This window comes from Panicum hallii, chromosome 1 (genome assembly GCF_002211085.1).
Source record: "Panicum hallii strain FIL2 chromosome 1, PHallii_v3.1, whole genome shotgun sequence".
NCBI lineage: Eukaryota > Viridiplantae > Streptophyta > Magnoliopsida > Poales > Poaceae > Panicum > Panicum hallii.
Window position 1 is genome coordinate 3,515,244 of NC_038042.1, and position 17,225 is coordinate 3,532,468.

The 17,225-nt window shown below is 47.3% G+C and overlaps 1 protein-coding gene and 1 non-coding gene across 2 annotated transcripts; one reads left to right on the forward strand and one right to left on the reverse strand.

Annotated features, from left to right (window-relative positions):
* The first annotated feature begins 117 nt into the window (after nucleotides 1–117).
* LOC112901018 (glyceraldehyde-3-phosphate dehydrogenase GAPCP1, chloroplastic-like) lies at nucleotides 118–4,993 on the forward strand. The gene is made up of 14 exons (XM_025969834.1): nucleotides 118–401; nucleotides 862–935; nucleotides 1,031–1,089; nucleotides 1,193–1,231; nucleotides 1,593–1,693; nucleotides 2,168–2,280; nucleotides 2,843–2,942; nucleotides 3,041–3,187; nucleotides 3,324–3,384; nucleotides 3,476–3,573; nucleotides 3,651–3,793; nucleotides 4,260–4,343; nucleotides 4,433–4,522; nucleotides 4,612–4,993. The coding sequence occupies exons 1-14, from the start codon at nucleotides 333–335 to the stop codon at nucleotides 4,664–4,666; spliced, it is 1,233 nt and encodes a 410-aa protein (XP_025825619.1). The 5' UTR covers nucleotides 118–332; the 3' UTR covers nucleotides 4,667–4,993.
* A 385-nt stretch (nucleotides 4,994–5,378) lies between these two features.
* Nucleotides 5,379–5,451, reverse strand: TRNAA-AGC. The gene has a single exon. It is a non-coding gene; the product is annotated as a tRNA-Ala (tRNA).
* Between the last annotated feature and the right edge of the window lie 11,774 nt (nucleotides 5,452–17,225).

The window sequence follows — 17,225 nt, forward strand, 5'->3', positions numbered from 1 at the left end:
CCCCCCCCCCCGGGCGGCGGGGCCGGGACGCGACGCGCTGCACGTTGCGCTGCGCGGCCGCCTCCTTTTTTGTTTTGTTTTTGTCTCCGCCTCCTCTTTTTTTTTATATATACGAGAACGAGCACGCTGAACGGGTGAAGTGGTGAACGCTTCACGCCCCGCCGCCACCTTCCCCTCCTCTCGGCTTCGGCTCCTCCCTCGCACGCTCGCCTCGCTCCACCGCTTCCGCGCCCCCGAAAGGCAAAAACCCCGGTCCCCTCCCCGTCCCCGCCGCCTCGGTCAAACCCTAGCAGACGTGCGCGCAGGCCCCGGCACCCATTCCACATCTCGCTATGGCGGCGCTCTCCGTGCCCCTCCGCGCCGCGGCCGCCGGATCCCGCGCCGCCGTCGACCCCATCAAGGTATACTCACCCGACGCCGCTACTCTCTCTCTCTCTCTCTCTCTCTCGTGCCATGGGTTTCCGGTGATTCTACTGGCGGTTTGCTGGAGCTCGCGCGGGTGGGTTGCGGGTTCCTTTCGTGGATTCACTGCTGCGCGTAGATTTGGTTCGGATCCTGGTTTGGTGGCACTGTCAACCGTGTGCTCGGCGAAAATTACTAGTGTTTTCCTCCTGAGTTTTGGCCATTTGTTTGGGCGTAAAATCGCACCATTCCGTCCTCAGGGAATCAGAGTGCTTGTCCTTGTTTCTGGGGTCGGAATTTTGTCTCAAATTCTGTTCTCAGGCGCCAGCGGTTTCCTATTTGTCCCCGGCCCCTTGGAAGGACACCAGTTTCCTGATTGGTTCCAGTGTCCTCACCCCTGATGTGTAATTCCTAGCACATTGCGGTGCCCACTGATGCGGTTTGTCTGCTACGTTGCAGGTCTCGCGCGTGAGGAGCACCGGCTCAGCACACTTTGGCTGCAGCTTCCCGTCCATCGCGGCCTCCTCTTCGTCGTAAGCACCCGCTCTTTATACCAAAGTTCTCGTTACCTTTGTGAATGTAATTTCAGATATTGATGTGGTCTCTCTTAACTTCTTGTGAACTGAAGTGCGAGGAACATCGAGCCGCTGAGGGCGATAGCTACACAGGCACCCCCTGCAGTCCCACGTAAGTAGCTGTTGGGCTCACCGAGACACCGACCGTAAATTTCACGAGAATTGTGCAGCCTGTGCTGGATTTATAAATATGTTTCTCTTTTGTTTTTCTGTAGAATATTCGAGTGGGGAGAAGACGAAAATTGGCATCAACGGTGAGTTCTAAATGGCATTGTTGGAATTAAGTTGATGCAAAAACTATTGTAATCTGAATGAGATAGATCAGCTATAGAACTCCTTGGCCTTGCTGGTCAATGCATTCTGTCTTAAGTCCTGACCTGCCTTGTTTTGTTAATATCTAGGATGCTGCAATGAAATGCACTTCTTTAGATATCATGTTGTGAGGTTTTACAAGGACATTTTCTAGTGCTCAGTTGACTATTTTGCTGCACTAGCTAACTACATTGAGCAGTTAATTCGTTCTCGTCTTTCTGAGTCAATCTGCAGTTTGTTACAAAGAGTATAGAGTAGGAGAATACTTCTGAGTTGTACGTACCCATTTTTTTGTTCTTGTAGGGTTTGGACGGATTGGCAGGTTGGTCCTGCGAATTGCAACCAGCAGAGATGATATTGAAGTTGTGGCTGTGAATGATCCTTTCATTGATGCTAAGTACATGGTAAGGAAGCAACGTGAGATTATTTAATCTTAATATTTCAAATTTCAGAGTCTGGACATTTTGTTTAACAGCAATGCACTGATTAGAAGTTTTGCATGCATTTTTCTTCTGGACCTTTGGGAACTGCTGCACCTGAGCTGAGATGCACAGTTACTTCAAGATTGTACTACATTAATTGAAACAATACTGTTTAATCTAATGCTAACTATATTTCTGTTGGCTATGGATGTTATGCTTTACGCGCTTTCATATAGTTGCTTAAATATGATATGCAATCGTTGGGTTTACAAGTTAATTGGTATATGATCATACAAAAGTATTTTTTTTTTTGCAACTGTCTTCCCTATTGTATCTGTTCAGTGAATGCAAATTATCCACTGTAATGATGCGGTGCATTTGAATCGACAGATTTTATTCTGCTATTACATTTTTCGTTCACTATAGGTTTAACAACTTAATCGTACCCTTCTCCAGGCCTATATGTTCAAGTATGACTCCACTCACGGTCCATTTAAAGGTTCTATTCATGTTGTGGATGATTCGACCCTGGAGATCAATGGGAAGAAGATCACAATTACAAGCAAAAGGTAATTTTGACACTTGTTGCTGCATCAGGATTATCTGATTTGATTGCTACTGTGCCTAATCTTTGTATTGTATTTGTTTATTGCGCATGGCATTGCTCTCTTGCAATTTCACTAACAAGGTTGATTTTTTGGGTTCTAATTGACATATACCTCTTCTTCTGTGACATTAGATGGCTTGTACTTGAATTACTTCAATCACTTGGCAAATGTTTGTTTCAGCCTGCTTCAAAGACGCATCCTAGCAAGCATGTCATTCAGTGTCACAAATTTCTTTGATCTGTTACCATGTAAATGCATAATGTTCGCAACATTGCACTTATGTTATTTTCAGAACACAAGCACTCACTGTTGTATATTAGAGTAATGCACCATTACAATCTTTTTCACTTCTTATCCTCATATAATGATTTGTTGCGCTCTTTTTGTTCTGTAGCGTTTACAATTAACAGTTTAGATTCTTAGTTTTTGTTTTATATGTCTATTACATATGAGTTTTTGTTTCATGTGTTCTATTACATATGCGTTTTTAAGAATCTGCAACTGTTTGCTTCAATATTTTCAGAGATCCTGCAGAGATTCCATGGGGTAACTATGGGGCGGATTATGTTGTTGAATCGTCTGGTGTTTTTACGACAACTGAGAAAGCATCTGCACACTTGAAGGTTTGTCTACCAGTTCTTCAACAATGCCATCTAATTAACAAGCACCATACTTTTTTCATACATCAAACAAAATGGTGAGGTTTCTTCTTTGTTTACAGGGTGGTGCCAAGAAAGTGGTGATATCGGCACCATCAGCAGATGCTCCCATGTTTGTTGTTGGAGTTAATGAGAATAGCTATGACCCAAAGATGAATGTTGTTTCTAATGCAAGTTGCACCACCAACTGCCTTGCTCCACTTGCCAAGGTCATTTTTCTTGTTGCTTTCTAAACAAGTGTTCAGTTTCTGTCGTGCAATAGTTCATGGCAATCACAATAAATGGATCCAGTGGTTCATATTTCTGCCTTTCCAAACACACTCATTTGTTGATCATGCGGTGCAGGTTGTCCATGAGGAATTTGGCATTGTGGAGGGCCTCATGACAACTGTTCATGCCACAACAGGTTCGTTGCTGGTTGTTCTCTAGTGTGTGTTATCTTTTAAGTCATTTGTTGAAGCTTAGTTGTCATGAAAATGTTACTTTATCATGTTCAGCCACCCAGAAGACTGTTGATGGTCCTTCAATGAAGGATTGGAGAGGTGGACGTGGTGCTGGCCAAAACATAATTCCTAGCTCCACTGGTGCAGCAAAGGTAGCTCAAAGTCAAAGGCACGTCTTGTTTCTTTCAAAACTTGTGTTTTTGGCTGACTTGTCTTGCTTTACTTTTAGGCTGTTGGAAAAGTCTTACCTGAGCTGAACGGAAAGCTCACTGGCATGGCCTTCCGAGTTCCAACACCAAATGTCTCTGTGGTCGATTTGACATGCCGGATTGAGAAAAGCGCCTCCTATGATGATGTGAAAGCAGCCATCAAGTACATAACTATCTCATTTGTTACTTCCGTGTGGTTCCTTTTTTTGACACCTTTCAGTTTCTGGTTTGTTATCGATAAAGGAGTCGTACTTTGCCCCAATTCGAGGCCCCACATAATGGTCAAACTATTTCAGACTCCCTGGTGCTTGATGCACATTGAATGGAGTTTGTTGTAGCATGCGTTTGATGCTGCCAGTATAAAATAATATCAGTTTAACATATTGCTCCCTGTAGGCTTCACAGTTGCAAAATATATAGCTCAATTGCCTGTAGGCTTCACAGTTGCGCAATATGTAGCTCAATTGTTTGCTCATGTTACTCAGGTTGCACTAGAAATTCCGTGTGGACTTCATTTGAAGTGTGCTCTGCTTCAGCTTTCCTATCTGTCTAAGATTTGTGTAGAGAGCAAACATACATCTTATCCTGCCAACCTACAGCAGATCTTACACATCATCTCTTTGTTTCAGGGCGGCATCAGAGGGTGCACTCAAAGGTATTCTAGGCTACACAGATGAGGATGTTGTTTCCAATGACTTTGTTGGTGATTCTAGGTGATTACTTGAATCTAGTCTCGTAACCAAACTGGTCCTGCGTGTGGGGAAAAGGTAGCTGAAATCGCATCACTGTTCTTGTATGTCAGGTCAAGCATCTTTGATGCCAAGGCTGGTATTGGACTGAGCTCGTCTTTCATGAAGCTTGTGTCTTGGTACGACAACGAGTGGGGCTACAGGTGAGAGTTTGGTGCTTATTTCATTGTGTTTTTAAGGTTAATTCTTCAATTGGCCAAAGGATTCATTAGCTTTCTTTGGTTTGATTCAGCAACCGGGTTCTGGACCTGATCGCCCACATGGCTCTCGTCAGCGCCAAGCACTGATGTGCTGGGATCCCTACTCATTCCTCCAGTAGCCTAGGAAAGGCTGCAATTTTGACGGCCATTTTCTTTCTAGCTGTTGTTTCGAATAAGATGATGTGGAGCACTTCGAACTGAGCTGAAATGGACTCAGATCCATGGCTTGTATGCTAGTTGCAGAAGGGGTAAAATTTGCTCGTAGTGCCCAGGCATCAATCTGCGGAACTGTTGAGTGAATTTTATGGTTCGTCGACTTGATTCATTACTCGTGATGTGTGCCCTCTGAGTAAGGTGTGGTGGGATAATTTGGCAGTCCATGATTGGAGCGAAAATTGCAACGAGCAATCACCATTCACCCATTGCATCTATTTCGTTTTGCTCATCTGTGGCCCATCACAAGTCATCAGCGTCGAGAACGCCGTCCTCGCCGTATACGCCCATCATCATGCTGATGTGGCCCCGCCCAGTAGATCCTCTCGCAGGCAATAAGCAGAATTGCATGAGCCGTTTTCAAAAATAAATAAATAAATAAAAATGCATGAGCCGAACCATCTTGTCTGCTGATCACGTCCTGACATCTACACATGTTTCACGAATTGCATGAGCAGATTTGTGGGATTTTAAACGGGAGCGCAAGCAAATAGGAAAAAAAGAACAGATTTGTGGGATTTTAAACGGGAATGCAAGCAAGAAGGGAAAAAAAATAAAACACGAAAAAGAAAAGGTAAAAATGTAATGGAGATGCGGGGTATCGATCCCCGTACCTCTCGCATGCTAAGCGAGCGCTCTACCATCTGAGCTACATCCCCTTGCGGTTTCAAGCATAGATGTAATGATAAATAACTCTTACATCCACCATAACCGACACCTGGAACAAGGCGTTGCCATCGGTGACCTCTACCCTCGGATAGAAATCCAACGGTTGATTGATCTTATTCTACCTCCGGATCGTATTATATTTGCTCGAGTAAACCACCACGAGAGATACTTATGTTTGTAGGCAGTTTTTGCTAGGGTAGCTTGCATTCTAACCACTAATTTATTTAATACCAAGGGGCTTCGTTGCAGTGATATTAGTTAGTGCACATTTCGTTTTTGAAACTTGATTAGAAGTTGGACATAAATATAATCCATCTTAAAATTCTGAACTACTGTGTTAGTCACACGAAATTTAGTTACACTCTAAAACAAGCGTTTTTTTTTCTTTTTACAATTGGAGCATTGAAGGAACGTCTGATCTCTAGCCACGGTAAGTGAATAATTTGAGATGACATAGGTGAATAATTTAGAAGCAGGAATTAGGGTTCATGATCTAGCTTCTGCTAGTTAATGGCATGGATTTAAATTCCAGTTCAAGAAAAATCTATTAGTGACAATCACTTATTGGCCACCTCAACAGTTGATGTCTGGTGAAATGTGCCAAGCCAAGCATTTCCTTTCATAAGATGACACCTGATTCGCACAAATAGTTAGCCCTAATTCACCAAGAGGTGGCTAATAATTTCTTGATGAAATGAGAAAAACAGATGTACGCATACAAGCTGGCATTTCTTGAGTATCTCTCTCTAAGTAACAGCCCTATAAATGGGTAGTTGATCAAACCTTACACTAGCTTCTAACCCTCAATCAGTCGAGGTACACTCGATATATCGATACCAAGCTTTGGCCATGGGTAGCAGCAATATGGTCGCGATATTGGCGCTAATAGTCCTCCTATCTTCTGGTAAGTACACATATATATAAATCATACTTGTGCAAACAAATGGGGAGTTTGAGTACCTCGCCATGGTCTCTCTTGTTAATCACCGGACAGAGATCAGATTATGCATTTTGATCGCCGTGTTATAGGCTGCGTGCGTGCAGGTGCTCACGCCGACTCCGGCGAAGCCTCGCCGCCGGCGATGGCGCGCCGTGCTAGTAGCCCGTCGCCGGAAGTGGTGGTAGTCCCGGGCCAGGGCCGCTGCCCGCTGATCCCGGTGCCGGCCCTCGTCGGCGCCTGCCGCAGGCCCCCCGGGCTCCCCGCCTGCGCCGCGCAGTGCATTGTCTACCACTACCGCGGCGGGTACTGCGACTTGCTGCCCAACGGCCGCCCCGGCGACTGCTTCTGCACGAACTGCCTCGGCAGCGGCGCGTAGACCGTGGTCCTTCCGCAACGCCGGCGTCTCGATCGGTGGACAGATTAAGGAAACCACCACGTCTATTATCACGGGAAGAATGCTTCAATTACTGGGTTTGTTGGTTGGTTTCTTTGTCATGCCAATACATGTCGATGGTGTTTGGCTGGTTGGTGATTCGATCAAGAGGTGACAGTCGTTTGGTTATTATATTTGATTAAAACACGATATAATGAAATATAGTAATCATCTTAATAGCCTCTGCCTATCATGATCCTCCGAAAGTTCGTTTCCAGTTACCGAGCTGAAGTCTGAACAGAGCAAGACATTGCCTCCTCCATTGGGCGCTCCAAGCCGCCGCCGGCCGAACACGGATGCAGATGCATCGGCAAGGTGCACCTGCAGCCGAGTTACATCGGAGCCGAAATACTATGCGGCAGCCTGCACGAGAAGGCTGGACGGGATGGCCGGATCGAGCCGATGCCCCGGGTGGGTTCGCCGCCGCAGCGGACGGAAGCAGAGAATGCCGTCCCGCTTGGCCGCCGGCGGAGAGCCGTTCTTGCACGCCCCGCCGGCTGGAGGCTTCCCTTGGCAGGACAAGAACCTGTTGCGGTTTATTCTGGCGGAGGGTCGGCGGCTCGCCGGCGGCAGTGCTGTCGCCCGCAGCATGCGCAAAGAACCAGGATTAGATCGCGGTATTTGCAAAATAATCGCGATTATTAATTGTGATCCGAATATTTTTTACATAGCACCCTAAACAATTACAAATATCCTAGTTGGGATCGCGATTGGTAATCGCGATCCGAATATTTGCAATTATAACCCTATTTTTTGCACATAGCACCCCGGTCGGGGTTGGCTAGTCCTCCGCGCCCGTCCGCCGGCAGCCGGCGATCAAGGATGAACGCGCGACACTAGCGAGGCCCTGAGCAAGAGGTGGTCACAGGAAATCCATTTGCGGGTTCGGACGGCGTGGAAGGAGGCTGGAGGTGCGTCGGCGGCGGTGAGGTCCAAGGGCGGCACTATCGGTGGTCGGCGGCCTGGGATTTGGAAAATCCCCGCCGAGGAGCGGGATATGGCGGTCGAGGGAAGGTTGCGGAGTATCCTAGGGAGGTGGAGAAGCCATTGACGGAAGGGATTTAATTTTGGAGCTCGCCGGGATTTGTAGCCGGCAGCGGTAGCTCAAGCAGTTTTTGAGACAAGAACGAGAGGGAGAAAACGACCAGAACGAGTCGATTCAGATAGTGTTCGTCAGCTCCAAAACGATAGCGTTTGACCAGGAAAAACTCCCAAGAATCCTGTATAACCAACCCAACTCATCTATATAAAAGTTGTAGGACTAAGAAGCCCCTATAGGTTTTACAAGGATACTTGGATAGAAAACTCACATTTTGAAAGATATATAGCTCCAAATTTGAGCAAAAAATATGCCTTTTACTGAAAATTCAGAGATGTGAAGAATGACTTTTTGCAAAATTTAGGATGGATCTCGACGGCCAATATGTTGTCTATTATGGTCAAACTTGCTGTGGATGTCAAGTTGGAACATACGAGTATAAGTTCTAGAAAGAAAGTTTGGAGAGTTTATGAGCAAAGTTTGGAGAAAAACTAGTATCTAAAGGGTGGGTTCAGCCGTTCAGGCTGTTTTCCAGACTTGGTACAATTGCTGTGAACATCTTAAGTCAGAATCGGAGTGGTAGATTTGTATCCGTATAATTGCATTCTTTCTCAACAGTTGGAACTGTCAGCAAAGTCTCCTTTACTCCGGAGAAATCTCAGTTGAGCTTTGGGCACCGCCGGCCATTTCTGCCATTCCCTGGCCCCTTGCTAGCAGCCGTTCGTTCTCCTTCAGCGGGAGAACAGAGCAAGACAGAGCCTCGTCTCCGTCCGGCACACGGCTGCAGATGCTTTAATTGGGAATTTGCAGCTGCAGCAGGGTTGGAGCGGAGCTACCGGAAAAGCTGAGGCAGTATGGCGTGCGTGGTGGCCGGAGCGAGCCGCGACGTTGTTGAATAATTCTTGTGCAAGCGTCTTAGCCGTTTCTTTTCCATTTGTTGGATAAGGAAATGCGCATGGCTGTTAGTTGGGCTATGCGCGTTTCGTGCTCTGACTCGCGCTGCGTTCGCGAGGGAGCGCGTCGTGCGGCATGTTCTAAGTGTCTGGGATGGCATGCGTCGAGGATGGACGTGCCGCGTATGTCGGAGGTCATGGCCCCGACTTAGGTGTAATCGTTTCCTTTATATGCAATCAAAGGAGTCAGAAAATGAAGCCCAGTTTTGCAGTACAAACGAGATCGCATCCTGTGTTCTCTGTTTCCAGTTTCGCTTGTGTTTGTGATCTCGCCGGCGCTGTGAACGACAGCGTCTCTCCGGCCATCTCTGACACACGTGAGGCGGACGTAGCTTGCTTTGAGAAGTTTTCTTGGCAGCCTGAAGTGCATCCATATAGTTTGTCTTTTTCTAAAAAAATATCAAAATGAAAGGCTTGATTCTTTTGAAAGAAACTAACGAGATGACATTAATACTAGATAGGCTGTCAAACCTTCATTTGGAAATTAGCGCACACGGAAATAAAATTTGCATGCCCCTTCCCTTGTTACACATTATGAATCAAGAACTACTATCTCTGTCCGAAAATAAGTGTAATTCTGACTATGCAAATCCAAGTGCCTTATCCAGGTGCGGAGCCAGAATTCCAATTTTTCAGAATGAGGAAGTACTCAAGCTATTAGTAATATTTGATTTAGTCATTCTTCATAAACTAGATATGTTAGTCATCTTTTGATGTATGGCACTCCGAATTCTAGCTTATGGTTATTAAAAAATAGGCAGACTTTAATTTCAATCAATACTGTTCAAATTTTACAGCGTCATGCATGGAACCTAATTAATGGTAGGCTTCCCTCAATTTGCATATACGCCGCTGCTGGCCTATCCAGAGTCCCCAAGTCCACACTCATCCTCATCATCCTATAGGTTCCTACTTCCTAGTCATACTCGAGTTCACCAGCAAGCCAATCGATCCAAGCTTTAGCCATGGCTCGCAAGGTCACAGCCTTCGTTGCATCTGTCTTGCTGCTGGCACTGGTCTTCGTATCTTATGATGGTAAGCATGCGATACTGAACACTGATGGGGTGGTGCTAGAGCATCTCCAAAAATCTTTCTAAATTATCATTCGGAGTGCCTTTTGTGTAAAACTCGTTGTCTATATATTTTTACTCTCCAACAGCTTTTCTATATCTTGTGTACACTCTTAAAGCTATTTTCGTTAGCTATTCTATCTTTGGCTAGCGAGAAATACGGAATGGAGTAAGACTGCATTTAGATAATCACTTAGAGAAGCTGTTGGAAGGTATTTTTCAATCAAAATCTCTATTTCTAACAATAGTAAAGATATAGAGTCTTTTGGAGTTGCTCTATTGCTAATCCTCTTTATCTTTTTAAAAAAAGATGTTTTTTGATCGATGCTGGTGTGGAAGCTTGGTGCCTCGAGTACCCGGCGCCGGACCCCAACGCCTGCCACGGATACCGCGGCCTCGACTACTGCCGCGACGAGTGCGTAGCCGTCGGCCATGGCTTCAGAGGCGGGGTGTGCCTGAAGAACCCCGACGGCAGCTACGGCGACTGCCTCTGCGTCAAGTGCGCCGATCAACCGCCGGCGGCGGACATTCATTAGAAAATAAAGGAGCATTGTTGTTTTATTAGTTACATGATTGTTTTGTACTTGTACCGTGCATTATTTGGGACAAATAACTTGGTCTGCACAATGGAGAGGGTGATGATCGATGAACTGCATCCTGGTGAAAACTATTTCAGAGTGCCCATGTTTCGCGTTTGTTCCATATATTTTTATTTTACTTAAATATAAATTTTGTCCGAACCGACGATGCCGCCAGTCGAACCTCGCCGGAGCGTCGAACGCGCTCGGCGTTCCATGCCAAGGTGAAGGCGCAGCACCCGCATGCGACTTCGATCCGTCGAGAGGCTTGCGCGTAAGCTTTCAGCTCGAGATCTTGGATGCAGGCCGCCGCTCAGCCCCGCGGAGGCTGCCGGCGCCGGCAAAGTGGACTGGTGCGGCCGCGGGGGCGGGAGGAGCGGCCGCACGGGGTGGAAATGCCGTCCAGGCTAGGGGTGGACGGTAAATGAGATACCATCCAGAGTGCGTTGGTTTTTGACCGTCCCATCGGATTACCGATCCAGATACATCGGAGGAAAAATACAGTGGGAAGAAATTTATCAGAAAACCCCCTGCCGAGCAATTTTTCCTTACATAAAGATCCCTTCTCTCCCCGACCTCTCTCCTTTTCCCGCGGCCAACGGCGGAACCAGGGGGCGAGCAGGGGCCACGGCACCCCAACATCGCAGAAAGAATTTAACCCCCTTCCTTGCAAGCCCAATGTCCAGCAGCTCACGTTGCGTTCCCTCTTAAAGCCCAGCAAATAGCCCAACAGGCAACAAACAACAAGCAAGAAGCTTCGATGGAATAGCAGAGTAGCAGACTCGCGGTCGCGGACGCCGCAGGCAGTGAGGCAGCGGACTGCAGACGTCGCAGCGGCGCCGCCGGCCGCCGGCCGCCGCCATGGCTATTGGCTCGCCCTCCCCGCCGGCAAGTGAAATCGCGAGCCTCGACCCCGGGCCGGAGCATCGCGCGGAGCTAGAAGGCAACCTGCAGCAAGCACCTGCATGCCTAACCTAATCCCTAACCTAACCTTTCCCTGCCCCCAATCGTATTCTATTTTCTTGATTAATGCAAGGAATGGATTGTAGGCTGTACAATCGTGTGTAGCTAAGCTAAAAGTTATACCTTGCCCTTGATCCCTTTGACCTTTCTAGGAAATCACGGTTAAACCAAAAAGGAAGACACAGACACTTCTTTCCTTTACAAGAAGATTGAAGGGCAAGATGATTTGGCTGATCAGGATCAGAACCCTCAATCTGATGGAAATGTTGTACTTGAAGATGAGGCTCCAAGCGGACAACTATGGTTTCTCGCTGCATGTATGAACAGTGTCAAGTACACCTAGTCATTGTATTCTCCAATGAATATATGAGCAATTCCAGCAAACCCTAGTCATTGTATTCTCCAATGAATGTATGAGCAATTCCAGCAGAATCTCTAAACAGCCTCTATGTCAAGTTTAGAGAATAGCCTCCTATCTAAACTTAGAGAACAGCCTCCTATCTCAGGAGGATTAAATAAAACAAATGTACTCCAACAGACCCTCTATTTTATGGAGGTCTCCAAATTCTCTTCTGCACCCTCCATTCTTAGAAGGTCTCCAGAGAGAGTCTAGTTCTCCAAATTCCCTTCTCCACCCTCCATTCCTAGAGGATCTCTGCAGAATCATCTATTATAAATTACTATAAATTAGAATTAAATTAGAATTGAGGACTTAGTGGAGATGAAGTAAATTTGAAAACCCCAAGGCAGATTTCATTTAGCATTTAGACATTTAGCATTAAGAGAGGGTCTGATTTATCCGCCGTTGCCAGCGGCACCACGTCTCCCCGGCAGATCGAGGAGGCGCGGCGGCGGCAATGGCGGCAACGGAGAGTCACGGAGGGTGGATGGGTGAGGTCGCTGCTGATTAAACTATTGGCGCTTCTCCCAGCTAGCAACCGAGAAGTTCGGAGCACCATTCCCCATGAGCAGACTCCATGATCCTTCTCCCCCCAGTCCTCCATGCTCCTACTGACGGTATTCCTTATCCTACTTGCTTTATTTCTGCACTCGACCTCGCTTGTTCAGTCATCTTGGTTCTTGATCATATTGCAACGTAACTATGGAATGCTAGAAGCACCTCCAGGCTCCTGGTTGGACCCAGACCTCAACTTGTAGGATGCCAAGACCACTGGAGCAGAACTCCCTTTTTTTTTCGTCTTCATCTTCTACCGTGTAGCGACTAGCGATGCAGCAATGATACTGGCTTCATGTCATCTGTGGGCTGTGGATAGGTAGATGCTACATACTGCTCTGAAGATCCTTGCGCACGATCGAACTATGCATGTCTATATATGGATTGAACATCCGTGGGCTCTTAAGAAACAAAGTTACGCTGCGTTGACATGATGCCGGTCGCCGTAGCTGTGCTTGTAGGGCGTGTTTCCCGGTGTGCAAGAAAGCATGGTCTGATGTTACGGGTCTGAATTCTCTGAAACACTAATAGAACATGGCGTGCCTTACTTGCCTGGGCGGGCTGGCAATTTCCTCCATTGGAACCACGAGCTGATCGATAGACGGAAGACGATGATGGAGGATAGAACTGGATGGCTTCTCTCCATACGTCATCAGGAATCACTACGCCAAAATAGCAAATAGGAGCAAGCAATCTGAGACAAGCCTCTAAGGGCACGTCTCAGATTACAGAAAGAGAGACGCGCTAAAAATGGGGGCGCAGAGCTGCGTGGGGTGGGGAGGGCAACAGACAAATGCGAGACGGCCATGGGAGGGCACGTCTCCGATCATTTGAGATCTGAGATGCGCCTTAACGTGGCTCGTCTCGCATTTATTCCCACCTCAATGCGCCGTGGGAGGGCCTTAAAGTAATGCGAGACGAGCCACGTTAAGGCTCGTCTCGCATAGTAACGTCTCGCATTGAGGGCGGGCGCGTCTGTAGCATACAATATATTACATATTATTTTGGAATCAATCCGTTGAAACCGAACGAACCGGCTTACATTACATATTAGTAAATCCAGCAATACATTACAATGTCTCATATAATCTCACAATACATTACAATGTCTCGCTAAATCCGGCAATTATTATTACAATTAATTATTACATAGAAATTAAATCAGGCAATGGCTCTGGCTTAGGAGCGCGGGCAGCTTCGCGAGCTGAATCATCCTCCTTGCCCCTGTAAGCGTTGTTGCTCCCCGAGTTACAGCAGTTTAGGGTGACATTGGTTGAACAGTCGCTGCAGGGGAGGCAGCAGCCGAAGCAGCTAAACAGCTTCGACCAGGTCGGGAATTTCATCCTGGACCAGCTCGTGTTTCGTGGGTGTGAGACAATAGAAATCGATAGAGTACTACCACTAAAGCAAAGAAAGAAAAGCTTCATCCGTGGGTTTCGTGGGTTTGACGCAGATTCAGGCAGAATGCGACGATTCCAACAAATACATGCAACAATGGGGGGTACCCGTGTCGCAGATCTGCGGCTGCTGGTGGAGAAGCCCGGGGATGTTGGTGGTGAAGGGAGCTGTGGTCCCCGTGTCGCAGATCGCGGCTGGTGGTGGAGAAGCCCGCTGGAGGAGGCGCCGCAGATCTGCCGGTGTCGACCGCCGTGATCTCCGAAGCGGTGCACTCCGGGAGCGCGGCGGTCTCGGAGGATGCGCCGAGGAGGGTGATGCCGAGCGCCGCGGTCTCCAGCACGCTGGGGAGGGGGATTTTGGTGGTGGCGAGGTCCTCGGTCTCCGGGACGCTGGGGAGGGGGATTTCAGCCGTGGTCATCTCGTTCAGCAGTACATCTCGTGACTATAATTTTCTGTCGATAAATAGCCGGGACGCGTCTCGCTTTACTTTACTGAGACAAATGGGAGACGGGCCATTGGAGGCGCGTCTCAGATCGCGCAGATGGGAGACGCGCCATTGGATGGAACGTCTCAGATCATGCGGGCTCGAGTTCGCCATCGGCCAGGCGCTCGACGTCTCGCTTACAAATGGGAGACGCGCCGCTGGAAGGCGCGTCTCAGATCATGCAGATGGGAGACGCGCCATTGGATGGAACGTCTCGGATCATGCGGATGGGAGACGCGCCACCGGATGGCTCGTCTCAGATCATGGGCGTCTTGCATTTTTTCCCACCTCAGACAAGACCCGCCTGGGGGTCTGGAGGTCCGAACAAGCTGTCCGAACTTGCAGTCTGATACTTTGGTGGTGCGGCTGGTGGATCTGGGGAAAGTGGTGCTAGCGGATGTGCGGCTGGGTGGATCTGCCGCGGCGGGCGGTGGAGATCTCGTGGGAGCGTGTCGCGGCGGGCGGGTGGAGCACGATTGTGCCTCTTCTTGCTGTCGTGTGTCGCGGGGGCAGTGGCAAGGTACCTCCGACGTGATATCGATTATTTTGGGCCAATAAAATTTAGCGCAACTCTAGATCTAAATGACCGTCGTACTTGATATTTTTTCTAGCACATGATATCATGTCATTTGCCATCTAACAATATTTGATTTAAACACTAGTTGTGCATGGCCTCAAACTATGAGAATCCTAACGTTTTGATTTCATATTCTATATAGATGTCGCATCGGCGTTGGATGTATGGTCCACGCCTTTGCAAGGAGTTTATGGATGGTGTTGAAGCCTTCATTAAGAACGCGAAGAAAGATATGGTGGACAATGGTATACAGTATCTCTATTGCCCATGCAAAAATTGCAAAAATGAGAAGCGATATCTTCAAGAGCACGTGTTGAAATCACACTTGATCAAACGTGGATTCATGGAGGATTATCGATGTTGGAAAAAACACGGTGAAGAAGGACTTAATGAAGTAGAGAGTAGGGATTCCTATGTGGAGAGGAGGTCCATAGCGTTGTCGAAGAAGAGGACGACGATGTGGATGAGGCGGATATACTAGGGTTGAGCAATGCCGACATCATGGAACAGGGTAGTACTCAAACCCGGCCCCATAATAAAGCTTACAATTAGTATGATAAGGTCGTGCTAATATGACTTTTCATGTCTGGCTTGACAGGTTGATAACATAGAGGAGATGGTTTGCAATGCTGACAGACACGGCGACGATGAGTTCAAAGGAGGCGAATTCGGAAAGTACAAGAGGATGATCGAAGACTCTAAGAAACCTTTCTATCCTAGTTGTGGATTGAAATACTCAAGGCTATTCGCGATGGTGAAGCTTTTCCAGTTGAAAGCAATCCACGGATGGAGTGATGGCAGTTTCAAGGAGTTGTTAGCACTCCTTAAGGACATGCTTCCACAAGGCAACACCGTCCCTGAGACCGTTTACGAGGCCAAACAGATTATCTGCCCGTTGGGATTGGAGGTGGAAAAGATCCATGCGTGCAAGAATGATTGCATTCTCTATCGTGGCTCGAATTATCAGGACCTTGAGAAGTGCCCTGTTTGTGGACTCGATCGATTCAACCGTAGAAAAGATGGTGGTGATGATGAGGACTGCAACAGAACAAAGGGCGGACCTAAAAAGGTGTTTTGGTACTTTCCAATTGTTCCACGATTGGTGCGCTGGTTTGCAACAAAAAGGAGTCAGAATTGTTGCGATGGCACAAGGAGAAGCATAAGGTGGACGGGTTGATAAGACATCCTGCTGATGCCACACAATGGCGGAACATAGATTGCGATATCCTAAATTTGCGGAAGATCCGAGGAATATTAGGATTGCAATGAGCACAGATGGCATGAACCCATTCATGAACAATAGCACACATAGCACCTGGCCAATTGTTCTGACGATATACAACCTTCCGCCTGGTTGTGTAACAAAGGAAGTACATTATGCTGTCGGGCTTGATACCGGGGCCACATCAACCTGGCAATGACATCGACACTTATTTCAGTCCTTTGGTTGACGATCTGAAGTTGCTGTGGTGTGAAGGAGTGGATGTCTGGGATGAGTACAAGCGTGAGTACTTTCAGCTTCGAGCCATTTTGTTCGCGACTATCAGTGACTCTCCAGCGGCACGGAACTTGTCCGGAAGAGCAAGAAAGTAGGTTGCGGGTGCCCACATTGTTTGAGAGAGACAGACTCTGAAGTACTTGATGAGTCAAAAAAAATAGTGTACATGGGGACATAGACGCTACCTTGGAATGAAACACCCGTTCCGGAATATGTGTGATCATTTCAACGGTAAGGCCGAGATGAGGCGTCCTCCTCCGCATTTCTCAGGTCATGAGTCTACGAAATGGTTAAGAATGTCCATGTTGTCCTCGGTAAGCGGAAAGGAGAGAAGAAAGGCAAGAGGGGCAAGAAGGTCGTTGTTGAAGAAGATGACATGTGGAAGAAGCAGTCGATTTCTGGGAGCTACCGTATTGGAAAGACTTAGACGTCCGTCACTCTATTGATGTGATGCACGTGGAGAAGAATGTCTATGAGAGCCTTCTCGGCACATTGCTTAACATGGATGGAAAAACGAAAGATCACGCACATGCACGAGCTGATCTGAAGAAAATGAAAATTAGAGAAGAGTTGTGGCTCAATGATACTCCGTTAAAGGAATGGAGCTGCCCACATCATGCATCACCCTTTCAAAGAATGAGAAGAAGGAGTTTTGCGAGTTCTTGAAAAGTGTGAAAGTTCCAACTGGCTACTCAACCAACGTCTCGAAGCTTGTATCAATGCCTGATCTTAAAGCTATCTCCCGGCATAAAGTCTCATGATTACCATGTATTGCTGACGCAGATGATTGCCGTAGGAATTCGGAATATCCTACCGGTCAATGTTCGGGAGGCTATTATGAACCTTTGCTTTTTCTTTAATACAATTGGTCAAAAG

Excerpts from the sequence above, each read along its gene's own strand:
- LOC112901018 (XM_025969834.1), top strand. The coding sequence starts at position 333 with ATGGCGGCGCTCTCCGTGCCCCTCCGCGCCGCGGCCGCCGGATCCCGC. Across the intron at positions 3,385-3,475 it reads AACTGTTCATGCCACAACAG|CCACCCAGAAGACTGTTGAT; the intron begins GTTCGTTGCTGG and ends TATCATGTTCAG. Across the intron at positions 3,574-3,650 it reads GCTCCACTGGTGCAGCAAAG|GCTGTTGGAAAAGTCTTACC; the intron begins GTAGCTCAAAGT and ends CTTTACTTTTAG.